This window comes from Sceloporus undulatus, chromosome 4, assembly GCF_019175285.1.
Source record: "Sceloporus undulatus isolate JIND9_A2432 ecotype Alabama chromosome 4, SceUnd_v1.1, whole genome shotgun sequence".
Classification (NCBI taxonomy): domain Eukaryota; kingdom Metazoa; phylum Chordata; class Lepidosauria; order Squamata; family Phrynosomatidae; genus Sceloporus; species Sceloporus undulatus.
Genome location: NC_056525.1, coordinates 136,404,847 through 136,420,787, shown reverse-complemented (window position 1 = coordinate 136,420,787; position 15,941 = coordinate 136,404,847). Strand labels below are relative to the sequence as shown.

At 39.8% G+C, this 15,941-nt stretch overlaps 1 protein-coding gene across 1 annotated transcript in view; it reads right to left on the bottom strand.

The window, feature by feature from the left end:
• The window catches only part of PFDN1 (prefoldin subunit 1), a 51,358-nt gene that overhangs the window by 17,190 nt on the left and 18,227 nt on the right, over nt 1–15,941 (bottom strand). The window contains exon 3 of the mRNA XM_042465115.1: nt 9,195–9,279. Within this exon, the coding sequence (XP_042321049.1) occupies nt 9,195–9,279 (85 nt within the window). The remainder of the gene's footprint in view (nt 1–9,194; nt 9,280–15,941) is intronic.

The window sequence follows — 15,941 nt, the reverse complement described above, 5'->3', positions numbered from 1 at the left end:
TGGGGGGGCGCTTGGAGGGTTTGTCGGTGGCACTGGGCGGTTTGGAGCCACGGGCCACATCGGAGGTGGTGGAAGGGGTCCCGGCCGGGACAGACACCACGCTGGGAACGGCGGCTCTCCCAGATCCGACGCTGGACACACTGGCCCGAGAGGATGAGGCGGGGGGCGCCGGAGGCGGGACAGAAGATGACCGTGAACCTCCCTCTTGTACCTTCCCCAGGGCGATCGCCGAAGTGAGCCGGGACTCACGGTTTTTCCGAGCCTGGGACGAGAGGGATCTGCAGAGCAGGCAGGCCTTGGTGTCATGGTTCTTGCCCAGGCACAGTAGGCAGGAGGAGTGCGGGTCTTGAACGGGCACCTTGCCCCCGCAAATGTCGCACTTCTTGAAAGGTGCAGGCATTTTCGAGGTCGTCAAAGCCAGAGGAGAATCCAAAAACGAGGTCAACAGTCCGAAAGTCCGAAGTTACCAGGGGCGGGAGACAAAGAATGGTCAAAGTACAGTCCGAGGTCAAAAAGCGAAAGTGATTCCAAGCAAGTGAAGCAAGCGAAAGTTCCCTGAAGCAGTTAGCGCGGCGGAAAAAAGGAATTGGGGAAAAGAGCGGGAAGGCAGGGGCCTTATAACGGGTGGGCGGAGTTACCGCCAAAAAGTTTCAATATGTTGCAGAGTTAACTCTGCCCAGTGATTCCAGTAGGTTCCGAGCAGCACTGCGCAGGCGCAGTGAAACCCATTTGTATGATTCGCAGAGACCATGAAGAAGAAGGGTTAGAACAGATGTAGGATGAGTTGTTTCTAAGTTATTGCTCTGCATTTAACATGAACTGTAAGGTAGGAAAACAACACAGAAAGTAAGGCAGCGGTGAGAAACTTCTGTGGAGCTGGGAGCTACTTTTTTAGATTTGCCAACTGGTTGACAAAAGAAAGGGCCATGCCCAAAGGAGTGTGCTAGAATAAGTGTGGCCTAGGGAGTGGGGCAATTTTTTAAATTAAAAACTGGAAAACATACATGATAAAAAATTAACAAATATTTAATTTTATATATTGTAGAGAATTGTTATAATTTATTCCACACCCTCATTATTATTTATTCATTTTTAAAATACTTATTCACTGAAGAGTATGTAAAATTTATTATTGTTGTTGTTGTTGTTATGTGCCTTCAAGTTGTTTCCGAACATATCATGGGTTTTCTTGGCAAGATTTCTTCAGAGGAGGTTTGCCATTGCCTTCATCGGACGCTGAGAGCATGCAACTTGCTCAAGGTCACCAAGTGGATTTATAAATTAAATTAAATTGATGAACATTTAATTGACATGCTCTGTGACAGGAGTGTCACAGTCAGTGGCAGCAACAACCTATGGCTCACAGAAAATATTTAGTCGCAGAGGCACACAAGAGGCTAATCGTACTTTGCTAAAGAAAGGGTATCCTAATATTTCAGTTAGACTCAAGTTTAAGGAAGAGCAAGGGTGAGAAAATGCTCAGAAAAGAATCATTTAATATTTCTAATTAAAAATAACAGTAAGGCAATTAAACATGTCTAAAGGATCTAAAGGATGAAGCAAAGGAAAATGATGCCAAAGAACTTAAAATTCCAGCATAACTGTGCTCACCCTAGAGACTGGTTGGATGAGAAAGTAGAGGGGGTTTGGTGTTTCCAGGACAGATTATACCGTTACCTTTCAGTAGGGGATAGTTGCTTTTAAAATAAGAATTAAAGTACTGTACTTACATTGACCCATGGATAGGCTGAGTAAGGTTTTTGGGGTCAATTTTCTGACTAAAATTGCTAGATTTATACACAAGTCTATACAGTAAATCTAGATTTGGAATAGTCAGATAAATAAAATTCTCTACTCATTTGTTAAGCTGAATCCACTTTACGCTATAAATCTTCTAAAGCTAATCATAAGATGCCCTTCATGGACTGGAACAGCTTAGCTGGAGCTTCGAAAGAATTAGGATCTTTGTATTCCTATGGTTTCATAGGACAAGAATTCCGGTGGAAGATAAAGAGTACAGCAACCCTTAGCTTTGCCTCTCCTATACACAATGAAAGCTCAAGAAGCATGAAACACGAAGCAAGGGACTTGGCTGCATTTAAAAAACAGAAATCCCATTTATCAAAAATGTCAACAGGCTTCGTCCCCCTGCCCATTCGTATAGCAAACATAAATCTAGCAAGTGGCAGCAGCACAGAAATTCACCTTATACCAGCCTCCCCCTTATTAGTTATTTTTAGCTACTTCGGCTGACAACGCCCAACAACCAAGCAGGCTGAGAATAGTAATGGGGAGAAGGAGATTATCAAGTACTAACAGGGAAAACATTGCCACAATCACTTCCTTCCATAAGGAGGAATGGTTTTTCCCCCCCATGTCTTCAATGTCACAAAGTTACTCTCTCTGAAAGGCCACATCCGAACACAAGTTCCACAGGGGAAACAGATAATACTTCCTGAAGTCATGTTATCCTACAATTTGTGGATCATTTCTCTCTAAAAACAAGGAAAGAAAAATGTTACTTTTTTGCGAGTCTATTTTAACAAGATCCCTGCATCATTAATGTAATAATGGTAATAATATTTGTTTATTGGTTAGCCCTTGGGCCGTCTCAAAATACCTCTAAACAGAATAGAACATTCTATGAGGATCTATAGAAATTCTATAGGTATTACAAGGGACATAGAAATAAAGTAAAATATGTAAAATGTAAGTAAAATACAATGTATGTGCAATACAATATAAATACATAAGTATACAATACCCTAAAAACACAATGGCTTATAAACACTTATAAACATATTGTAAAAATCTAAATAAGAGATATAAAATGAATGGATAAAAGTAAAAATATTAATATTAATACCTTCAAGCAGTAGAATGTATAGTAATTATGGTAAGAAATAAATTAAAAATTAAAAATAAGATCATTAATGTGGTTCCAGAATAGAACTCCCCTTGTCTCACAATCACACCTCAATAAAGCCTATCATGAACAAACAATATTATCAAGCATGTGAGAACATACATTTTCAACCCAGTTCTTGGGAAGGAGCTATAGTTCAACTATGTAGCACATAGGCTTTGCACAGAGAAGGCCCCAAGATCTAGTGCCAGCATCTATAGTACAGTAGTAAAGGATTTCAGCTGTTTCAGGAGGCAGGAAGATAAAGGTGTAACAAACACCTGTCAGGGCACACTAGTCTAATGTTCCAGCCTCCTTCTGCCTTGCAGTTTTCTTTAGCATGCAGAAAAGATTTTTGTGGCGCTTGCAAAAGGGTTTGTACATGTAAAGAAATATGAAAGAACCTACTGGTGAGCACTGACTGTAAAGAGGTTTTGGAATTTCAGTTAATATACAAATTATTCTGAAAAATAGGTTGTAAGACAAGAACACCCTCCCGTATACTTACATTCTCTTTCTAATTGTAAAGTGCTATTTTGAAAACATTTTACTTGATGTAAATGGAAAAGTACTTCCTAAAACTCAAGACAGATCTATCTGAAAGTTCAACTCTCCTTACATGAAGCAGATAAAAACCCTCGGGGAAAGCTTTCTCTTGGTACCATCACCGGCCCATCTGATGAAGACACAGGAAACAGCCTTCTTGGTGGCTGCTCGCAGACTGTGGAATTCCAATCCACAAGAGGCTAGGCTGGCCCTCTTTGAGTATTATTTATTATTCCTTGTATCCCTTGCCTAAGAAAACTTTATAGAACAAAACAAAAAACTGGAAAGCACACATTCACAGTGGAACAACGAAAGGAGACAAAGTCCCACGTGCTATGCAATGGTCAAAACCTTTTATTTTTAAATAAAACACTTTATTCAGAACCTTTTCCTTACTCAGAACCTTTTTGACAACCAATAATTTTCTTATCAATAGCACATTCCCCTTAAACTGTTCCTAGTCTTATGATCAACATCCCAATGTTTTAGCCACAAGGATCTCATTCCTGCTGTGACTGCTGCGATTGCCTTGGCTGAATATGCTGTTGCATCATAGCTGATATCTGTTATATGTAATAGCTTATCCAACCCATGTAACATTATTTGTAAAGTGTGTGCAGATACATCCTGCACCCATAACACACATGCCTTTGTAAACACAGATGATGCTATCATGGGCTCTCCTTGATGCCAAATCTATTCTCTTTTCACCTACATGTTTTAAGCGTTGTGTCCTCATCTCATGGAAGTGCCAAATTTGAAACAAGGACCAATACGGAAGCATCAACCAATAGATTTGATATTGCTCTATCAACTATTTCTCATAGAATCATAGAGTTGGAAGAGACCGCAAGGGCCATCCAGTCCAACCCCCTGCCATGCAGGAAATCCAGATCAAAGCATCGTCGACAGATGGCCATCCAGCCTCTGTTTGAAGACCTCCAAGGAGGGAGACTCCACTACACTCCGAGGGAGTTTGTTCCACTGTCGAACAGCCCTTACTGTCAGGAAGTTCCTCCTAATGTTGAGGTGGAATCTCTTTTCCTGCAGCTTGCATCCATTGCTCCGGGTCCTAGTCTCTGGAGCAGCAGAAAACAAGTTTGCTCCCTCCTCAATATGACATCCCTTCAAGTATTTAAATAGGGCTATCATATCACCTCTTAACCTTCTCTTCTCCACGCTAAACATCCCCAGCTCCCTGAGTCGTTCCTCATAGGGCAAGGTTTCCAGACCTTTCACCATTTTAGTCGCCCTCCTTTGGACACGCTCCAGTTTCTCAATGTCCTTTTTGAATTGTGGCGCCCAGAACTGGACACAATATTCCAGGTGGGGCCTGACCAGAGCAGAATATAGTGGCACTATTACTTCCCTGGATCTAGATACGATACTTCTATTGATGCAGCCTAAAATCGCATTGGCCTTGTTAGCTGCCGCATCACACTGTTGACTCATGTTCAACTTGTGGTCTACTTGGACTCCTAGATCCCTTTCACATGTTGTCTCCTTAAGCCAGGTGTCTCCCATCCTATATCTGTGCATTTCATTTTTTCGCCCTAAGTGCAGTACCTTACATTTCTCCCTGTTGAAGTTCATTCTGTTAGCTCTGGCCCAGCTTTCTAGTCTATTCAGGTCATTTTGAATTTTGATCCTGTCCTCTGGAGTATTAGCTATTCCTCCTACTTTAGTATCATCTGCAAATTTGATAAGTATTCCCCCAATTTTTTCCTCCAAGTCATTGATAAAGATGTTGAACAGTACTGGGCCAAGGACAGAGCCCTGTGGGACTCCACTGGTTACTTCTCTCCAGGATGAAAAGGTGCCATTGTTGAGCACCCTTTGGGTTCGGCCAGTCAACCAATTACAAATCCACTTAACAGTTGCCTTGTCCAGCCCACATTTTACAAGCTTGTTTGTGAGAATGTCATGGGGAACCCTGTCAAAGGCCTTACTGAAATCAAGATATACTATATCCACAGCATTCCCTTCATCTACCAAGCTGGTAATTTTATCAAAGAAAGAGATCAGGTTTGTCTGGCATGACTTGTTTCTCTGAAACCCATGTTGACTTTTTGTGATTATGGCATTGGCTTCTAGATGTTCACAGACTCTCTGTTTAATGATCTGCTCCAGAATCTTTCCTAGTACTGATGTCAGACTAACTGGACGATAATTGTTGGGATCCTCTTTTTTCCCCTTTTTGAAGATGGGGACAACGTTTGCCCTCCGCCAGTCTGCTGGGACTTTTCCTGTTCTCCAGGAGTTTTCAAAGATTATTGCCAATGGCTCCGATATTACATTGGCCAGTTCTTTTAATACCCTTGGATGTAGCTCATCTGGTCCTGGAGACTTAAATTCATTTAGGTTAAACAGGTATTCCTGTACTATCTCTTTACTTATTTTGTGCTGAATTTCCCCTATTCTGCCCTCTGCTCCATTATCCTCAGGTTGAGCACCCTTTGCCTTTTCTGAGAAGACAGAGGCAAAGAAAGTGTTGAGTAATTCTGCCTTTTCTCTTTCTTCTGTTAGCATTTTGCCATCTTCTCCACGCAGTGGCCCTACCGTTTCCTTCTTCTTCCTTTTGCTGCGGACATATCCAAAAAAGCCCTTTTTGTTGTTCTTAACCTCTCTAGCAAGCCTGAGTTCATTCTGTGCTTTGGCTTTTCTGACCTTATCTCTACACTTGCTAGCTATTTGTTTGAATTGCTCTTTGGTGATTTCCCCATTTTTCCATTTCTTATACATGTTCCGTTTAAAATTTAGCTGAGCTGAAAGTTCCTTTGTCATCCATCCTGGGTTCTTGCGACACCTCCCATTTTTCTTTCTCACTGGAACTGTTTTAATTTGTGCCTTCAGTATCTCCCTTTTGAGAAACTCCCATCCATCTTGAACTCCCTTCTCTTTTAGTATTCCTGACCATGGGATCGCCCCCAGTATTTCTCTAAGTTTACTGAAATCTGCTCTCCTGAAGTCTCAAACCAATAAAGCTTCTCCCCCCCCCCCCAATAACTAGTAAACTTCATAAGGCGTAATGGATTTCCTCACTCATGCTCTATTCGTTTTTTAAACATTTCTGGTACTAGAATTTCAATGTCCTCTGCCAGCACCTGCTGCAATATCACTGCTTACTAGACCTTTTCTGATCTAAAGAGTTCTCTTGTGTTGAATCGCCCAGTGAACTTAAGCCTAAAGTAATTAACACCTTCCTTAATAAACTTTTAAAGTGTTCCTGCTCAAAAAGCCTACTTTTACTACTCTCCTTCTCCAAATCTTTATCTGAATCATCTTCAGATGTAGTCACTGAAACTTCCATCTCCTCATCATCAGGGCCAGAGTGTAAATCTTAATCATGTGCAGCAACACTATTAGTATTCATGTTCCTTTTATCTCAGACAGTCTATCTATCTTAAATGGCTTATCTTCTGTTTGTATTTGCCACTAATCTTCCAAAGATGGCCTTGCTTCCTCTGGTCCCCTGAATATAGGTACATCTTGTTCCTGGACATTACAATTCTTAGTGCTTAATTAATTAAAAGTATCAGAATTTAAGCTATTTAATTCATTAATTGTATTTCCTTGAACTTCCTTGAGCATACAAATTAAGTTATCTAAAATATTTAAATTTCTTAAATTCATTGAACTATTTGAACCGGCTATATTTGATGAATTATTGCATTTAATAACTGTTGCCTATTTAATGTTGGATCAATTCCTGCTTGAACCTATGTACTAATTAACGCTCTTAAAACTTTCGTTGAATCAATGAAGTGCTGATTAGTCTTTTGAAATGATAACTTCAACTGCATGGATGAATTACTGAAGGCAGGAATTTTTTAAAATGTGAGGAGAGAGGGGCTGGAAAGCAATGGTTACGATGTTTTAGAATTTTAGAATTTCTAGACTTTTGGTGATCCTGCCTTGACCAGGTTGGCATAAAGACTTAAACCATGTGTTGTGGATTATTCCTTTACCTCACTGAGTATGTCTAACCAGAACATTCTAGTTTTGAAAATGGGGTATGCACACATAAAGCAAGAGTTAAGGGGTTTAAAGAAGAACCAAGATTAAGTAGATGCAAGGAAATCACAACATAATTCCACACATCCCAAACAGTAACACAGGTAATTCATGCCTTCTACAGATCTTAAGAAGGGTTCGGTCAATCCAGAGCAAAGAAAGCACATTCAGAGCTGGTTGGTATGCAAAATGAAGTTAGTCAATAAAATAAGATAGCCAAAGGAATTCTAACTGACAAGTGCCTGAAGTACTTGATCCCAAAAATTGTTCTGTTATTGCAAAGTCTGGTTTAGTCATAGCATGAGTATTTCAAGCAGGACAGAAGAGGCCAGATCTCCAGTGCAAGGCTATTGAAAGTACAACTGAAAATGACATCCAGTTTTTCTGTTTAGGCTAGCAAGCTCTCTGCTCATGTTATTTCCTGCAGAAGCTACATAGACTCTTGCAATCAATGTTAACTGCTGTTTTATAAGTGAGTTTTAAGATGCCAGATATATTTTTATTCCCCAAGCCTAAACTGCAGCATGTTTTTACTGCTGCATGTTGCCTTGGGAACCTGTTATGGACTAGAATGCAAGTTAGACATTTTAAACAAAAGAAAAGAAAAACAGAGAGGTAATAATGATGGTAGTTTGATACTGAGTAAATGCTACTGCCTGTGTAATGAATACTGGGAAATTATGAAAGAAATTGTATATTTCTTAAATATCCTCTCCAGAAAAGTGTAGCAATGATGGGCCACATTGGTGTGCAATACTAAGGCCTGCACAAACCTTCTCAAATCCTTCCCCATAATAATGTATCGACCAAGCCACCATTCCACTCTGTAACACGGCTACAGAATCTCCATCATATTTGACAGCACAGTAAACAAAGATGCTTTAGACTACTGCAAAACCAGCAAAGCAACAGAACTGAAACTTTCTTTGGGGTACTGCCCCTTAACTCTATTGCCAACTGTCATAGCAATGAGGTCACTATGGCCACCTTCACAGAGAAATGACAGCTGTTATTCACAAATACATTTTTGAAAGAGGAGCAAATATAGCTCTAACATGTCTGCCATTTTTCCTGCAGGGCATCTGACCTGCACTGGCCGCCAAGGCTGTCCTTAGCTGCCGAGTCAAGCAGACTTTGTCTTTATTTGATCAGACCTGACATTCAGTCCTGAATGTTATTAAAATGTTAACTTACTTCATATCATTAGCACAGTTGTCCCTTAAGATATCTATTCCCTTCTTTCCATTTAAAACAAATAGCTAAAATTAGAAGCTCACAGATAGGAGAGTGCCAGAAGACCTCCCTCAATGAAGGACCTTTTTATATATATTTACACCACCACAAACATATTTGCCATGCCACTGTCTTTGTCAAGGAGAAACATTTAACTGGTCTGTGTTAAGACCCAGATTATTAAACTCCCGACAAGAAAGGTTCCTTCAGCAATTACACAAGGAAGACAAGTTGACATATTGGCCTTTTAACATTCTTTTGCTACAAGAAATTTTTGCAATAGGGTATCTGCAATAAATTTCCAGTGAAGATTTATGCATAGGAAATGCACCACAACTTGTTCCCTCATACCAAATAAATAAACAGCCTTACCAAACTATTATTAGTCATGCAAATGGGCTTCTGTTTTGGCATCCTTGTTTAGAGGTAAAAGGCACTATGGAAGAAAAATAAAAGAGGTAACAGAAGACAACCATTTTAGGGACCAGAAACATACCTCCAGTTCTTTAATTTTCTCCTCTGCTATCTTTTGCTTTTCTAGGAGCTGGTTGTGAATTACTCCTTTAGACTGAAGGATAAACCTACAGAAACAGAAGGGGTGGAAGGAAAGAATAAACTTGTTTATTAAGCATTAAGGAATCAGATCCTGTAAATAACTGAGCAAACAGATAACAAGATACACAGTGTATCCCAGATCTAGAAATTAAAGATGACAAACTTGATTTCAGTCTAAAGCAGTATTAATTCAAGTTGAGACCACTCACCTTGCCTGAATTACAGCCTCCTACCCAGACAAGATTTGTGCATGTTCAGTACAACAGTAATCAAATAGGTGAAAGTATGGTGGCAATGATTTTAAAGAACAAATTAATCTACTGGTGGCATCTATATCCAGAACTAACATCCACTTTTCCTGGGCAGTTGTTGGAAACCTAGAATAAGTGGAGAATTCTGTTGGTATACTGACACCTTGCTTCACAGCAGAAACTTTCTTCATTACATCAATTTCTTATATTACATAATTCCATGAAAACCCAAGCAACTTGTACACCTCGTTCTCATCTGGCACTTCTGACTCTCCAGTCCTTGCTTGCCATTTGTAAACCCATAAAGAAACTGCATTCTCCTATCCATTATCTCCATTGGAAGAACATTCCTCATAATGAAAGGGAGAATATAAGCCCACCAGTGAGTTCCACATAATCAATGCCCTGCAGGGGAGCTTCAGGCTAATGTTAATACCCTCAGACAAAGAAGCAAAGCTTCTCCCAAGTATCTAGATGGAAACTGAACTCATACTGTGGTTACAAACAGAGGATAAGGCTCTAAATAGACTCTCCTACTTCCTCTTTGTAAATCTGTTGTAAAGTGTAGTTATGAAATTTGTACATTTGTTGTAAAGTTCTCAAAAATAAACTTCTGTATGATATTTACAAGCATATTCTCCGACTAAAGATTTTTTTTGAGAATTTCCTATAACACTTGCTAACATGCTTTAAACAATTTTGCTACTTATTAAGTTGCATCTTCAATGCAACTTGTAAAATCACATGTTTCAATTGTTAAAATCAACATGAGTAAAAGATAAGAAAAAGTGAAGAATGTGCTAGTTTAAGTTACTAAAAATCTGACACACTGGCATTTTCCCAAGTCCAGGCTGAGAGAAATCCACGGGCAGAACTGTTTCTGGTGGTGCCAAAAAGGCAGTGGTGACTCCTTCTTCTCCTCTCTTCCCTCATCTTCCAAGATATGGAAGAAGAGGGAGATGGAGGAGAGCAGCAGCAGAGAAGGAAGAACATGGTGAATGATATGGTATCATGAAAGTAGCAGCAATGGGGGTGAGAAGATGGAGAAGAGTAGTTGAGGCAGGGAGGGGGAGGAAGGATAAGGGTGACAGAGAGGGAGTATGCATTTTCTGGTAGTGGAGAACGTTCCATAATATAGGATCCCCATGAATGTGGAAAAACTGCAAATTAAAAAACACTATTTTTTTTTGATGTCCTATTCATTTGCAAACCAAATCAACGTTTGAGCCACAGTGAACAGAAAACCTACACACACAACAGAATTTCTACAAACAATATGGACATATCTGACATTTTTACATCTTTTTGATACTTCTTTTCTGCTCTCTTCCCAGTCTACGCATGCACTGTCAATACTCCCTTTCTCAGGACCAAGTAGGAAAAAGATGTATGGCACAGAAAGGGAGTGAACTGCTCAGATGAGAAATCAAGCACTCTCCAGTCTGTGGGCAACATTAAGTTTTCTTAATTTGTTTTAATATGAGTAATTGAGTAACATGAGTAATTGGGAGTTCTCTGTCTCAGGGAGCACAGGTCAGCAATAAAAGTTGTTGGGAATGAATAAAAACCTTACAAAAGGAAGGCAAACAGAAAGGGCACTAGAATTTTCCATACAAGTGACAACCAGAATACCACCCCTTTCCTTTACAGCGACTATATTCAGGCCAACATCTACAAATAAGTAAACAGTTACTGGTTTTTCACATAACATGAAACCATGATTTGGCAGTAATATAACAACAAGCTGAAGTCATCCTTAAGCTTAAATACTCTCCCCTCCAGCATGACTTTGAGCACTGAAAGCTCGTTCAGATCCCACAAGTCATAAAACCACACAACACATCATTAAAAGCCCATCCTGTTCAGTTTCTAAAAGCCAGATGGCACAATAATGTTTTCAGCTGCCAACAAGAGAGCAAGGAGGAAGCCATCCTGGCCTCCCTAAAAAGAAAGTTTCAAAAACTAGGAGCTACTATCAAGAAGGCCTCCTCTTTGTTCCCATCAAATGAATCCAAGAAGGTAGAGGGACAGAGAAAATGGTATCTCCAGAAGATCTTATGGGTTAATTAAAAGAGAGATGCAGTCCTGCAAAAAAAAAACTGGGTCTAAGCTTCAATTTATTCATCCTCATTTTCTCTATTACAGCTATACTTTAGCACATAAACAGCTTCCTTCGAATTAGGTGGAAAGGAGTATTAAAGCTGGGTATCATCAGCATACTGGTAACATTTGAACCCCCCAAACTCAAGACAACCTCTCCCAGAAGTTTCATGTACATGATAAATAGCATAGGGGACAACATAAAACCCTGAGGGACTCCACAGGCCAATAGTCAAGGAGCACCACTCTCTGAGAGCACCCCTCAAGGACAGAATGAGGCCATTGTAGAACAGTACCTCCAAGCCCCATCTCAGTGAGGCAACCCAGAGGGATACCATGATTGAAACAGAATCAATAGGGACACACTCCCCATCTAATTTCTGGCATAGGTCATCCACCAAAGCAAGCAAAACTTCCTCAATCTTGTAACCAGGTCTGAAACCAGAGTGAAATAGAGCTAGATAATCCATCTCATCCAGGAACCCCAGGAGCTGAGAAACCACCACACATTTCAAAACCTTGCCCAAAAGTGGGATGTTGGCCTACAGATATCCAGTTGGATCTAGGGAACATCCTTTTTCAAAGAGGCCTCCTTTGGGCATGTTGAGATGCTCCCTTGTAGTAAAGAGGAATTAACCACTTTCCCTACCCACTCAGCCAGTGCTCCTCTCGCCTGTTTAATGAATTAGTAAGAGCTTGTAGCGTACTTCAGTTTCTTGTTGCATATATTCTCCCACTGCTGGTGCTCAATATTGTGCCCTATGTTCTGTGCCCATACGGCCTTATTATGCTTTATTATCTCGTCTTCTGTTTCCCATTTCAACAGTAGCTTATAACATTTAGTGATCATTTTTTGTTCCTTTTTCTATTGTTTCTATTATTTCATCCCATTCAGATTTTTTTACTTTGAATTCCCTCTAATTTCATATCAATTTTAAACCTTTCCTTCATTTGGCGATAAAATCAAACCTGAATCTTTAAGTTTTTCCTGAGATTTTATCTCTAATACTCCATTTAAATCTTTCACCATATCTCTGTATCTCAGCCACTTTGATTTATGGATACCTTCTCTGCCAAAGAAAGTTTCACGCGGTGAACACCACATAGGTCTTCTATAAAGACATGTACATATATTTTTATGTTTATGTGTTATGTGCTTATTTGTCCATGTATGTTTTTGTGATGGGTTGGGAATAAAAATGATTTAAAAAAAATAAACTAGTAAGAGCAAGACTCTAGTTCTAGTACACATGTGGTGGCTCTTGTCTCTCCGAGGATGCTGTCCATATCTTGGGGCTGCACAAATGGAAAAGCATCCATCAACACTGTACAAGCAGGGGCCAAGATTACATCCACCAGATTTGTATCAACTCTAGCATCCAAGTCAAATTGAACCCTAGCCATTGTATCTGCGTAGTGGCTCTGAATCCCAGCAAGTCTAAAACTGACCAAGAAGCAATCTATCCATGACAATGCAACAGTAGAAACCATCATCCCAGCCTGTACAGAAAACAAGGATGTGCCCAGCAGCATGAGTGGTGCCAGATACTACTTGGGACAAACCCATTGTTGTCTTGGTAGACATAAAGTTCTGAACTACTCCTGACAGGTTAGCCTCAGTATGGCTGTTGAAGTCCTCCAGCATTACAAGCCAAAGGGATTTCACCACCACCCACAACACCACCCAAGCGAGCTCACAAAGGTAGACTATTGTGCAGCAGGTTGATCAGGACACCATCAGAATCCCTAATTTGACCCCGATAGCCACCTTAAAATAAACATACTCAAAACCTGCAGACTAAGGAATAGGGTGCCAGGTCTGGGATATATTATTCTGATAGACCACTGCAATTCCACCTCCACACCTCTCAAATTTCACCTGCTATTCTCTGAGAATCCTGGTGGGCAAAAACTGAGACAGATGATCCCCCTCCCATCCAATCAATTCTCTAACACATGCCATGTTAACATGTTCATCCAGGACCAAGTCCTGAATGACAACTGTTTTAACAATCACCAACCAAGGAATTAGGAGTAGTATTTTCCACCCAGGGGGACTACTGCCATGGCTATTCCGATTATTTGGAATGAGAGACAGTTTGGGAGTGACCTATACCCTACTGCAAAATTTACCGCCAGGGCAGTGCAGCTGTCTCCCATTTTTGCTTTTCCCTTTACCATGTATAACTTAAATGGCTGCCCCTGAGCACCATTACCTCCATTCCTTTGTTGATAAAAGGTTTCAAATACTGTAGATACACTAATATATAAGTGCCAAACCAATGCAAGCAGCCACCATAAGCAACCATTGTTTTCCCATCTCCAAATCTTTTACCATGAACAGGCAAAATGAATTCTGTAATATTTAGTATTATAGCCACTATAATTAATCCCAGTAGTCATTTTTTAAAACTTTTATACTACTTAACATGAGGGCCCAGCATGTCTGTTCCAAAGTTGACAGAAAAGCAATGCAGATTTCTTGGTTCTCTAGAGCCTTAGGCACAACTAGCTGAATCATATTCAGTTCTCTGTTGACTTGCTGTTGTTGCTATTGTTGTTGTGTGCCTTCAGGTAGTTTCCTACTTATGACAACCCTAAAGCAAACTTGTCATGGGGTTTCTGGGGCTAAGAGTGTGTGACTTGCCCAAGCTCACCCAGTGGATTTCCATGGCTGAGTGGAAATTGAACCCAATGCTCAAACATATCACGCTGGCTCTCCCTCTGTTTACTACTAAGGTTATACTGTTTATTTAAGAACGTTTTATGCTTCACTAGTGGATATTGTCCTGTGATTTTCCATTTTACAATTTTATAATACTTTTATTCTAACACAATATTACTTGTGAGTCACTTTGAATAATGTCTTGGGCCAACAACTCACGGACTAAATATTGTATGTACTGAAATAATGGCTAACTTGTCTTGGCCAACAACTCACGGACTAAATATTGTATGTACTGAAATAATGGCTAATTAAATGATGACACAAACAGATTTTTATGTGTCTCAGTAGCCCTCCAAGGAAGAGGTGAGAAAAACTGATATCTTCAGAAAACTTCACCTCCTAAATGTATTGCAAGAAAATAATTTTTAAAAGCAGTAGCTCTAGTTGCTCCAAAGCCATGAAAGCAGCATCTCTCTTACTTGTATTAGCTTGCCCTAGCCTACAGCTCTAACATATTACATTACTTAAGCAAACAGAAATAACCACAGTTTCCAAATGAAGATTTTTGCATTGCTAGACACTTAACTACATGTTAGATTTATACCATTGTTCATACCCCACTCTTCCAAAAAATAGAAGAACACCTCTAAAATAGCATGCTACTAGCACATAAAGGAAAAGCTTGAGTTTTAAAAGGTAGTATACCATCAGTAAGTCAAATTACTGAGCTTTATAATTAATGCTGTTTTAAAATTAATTTAATGTTGCTATTCTGTAATGTTAAGTAGACATGAGGCAAACACTGCTCTCCTTCCCCACAATGTTTATTGCAACTGAGAATGCTAAATGAGTTTATTTACAAGTCCTTTCAATAAATCAGAAATGAAAGATATACCAGGCTGCCTCAAACATGTAGTTCCAAATGCTTCCTGTGTAAACCCACTGATATGGGACATTGTGAAATTTGATAAGATCCTCTGGCTTCAATAAATGTTGTTGTTGCTGTTGTTGTGACCCCATCATGTGGGACCCAGGCCTCAAACTGCCAACCTGCTAATCTTGCAATCAACAGAGTCTGTGTCTTGACCACTTGAGCCATTGCATCCCTGTTATGCTTTAAATGATTCTAAACTGTTTTAAAGTACTTTGATTTAACATGGTAATTTATTTGATTTTAAGAAATATCTTTGGTCATTAATGTGTATCTTGTTTTAATCCATGTTGTAAACTATCTTGGGTCCCATTTTCTTGTTGTTGTAAAGTCATTTCTGACTTATGGCAACCCTAAGGCAACCTATCACGGGGTTTTCTTAGCAAGATTTGTTCAGAAGGGGTTTACCTTTCCTCTTCTCTGAAGCTCAGAGAGTGTGACTTGGCCAAGGACACCTAGTCAGTTTTCTTGGCTGAGCAGGGATTTAAACCCTGATCTCCAGAGTCATAGTCCAATGTCCAAACCAAATACTGTATATGCTTGACTATAAGTCAAGAAATTTATGACCAAATTTATGCCCAAAAATTGACCCTAAAATCTGGGGCCAACTTATACACAGGTCAACCGTTGCCATGGCTTTAGATCGACAACAGCAATATACTTAAAGTCATAAAAGTGGCGAATAAGAAACAATAGCATAAATAAAAGTGTAGGTAAAGGACTTCAGCCTCAAACAGA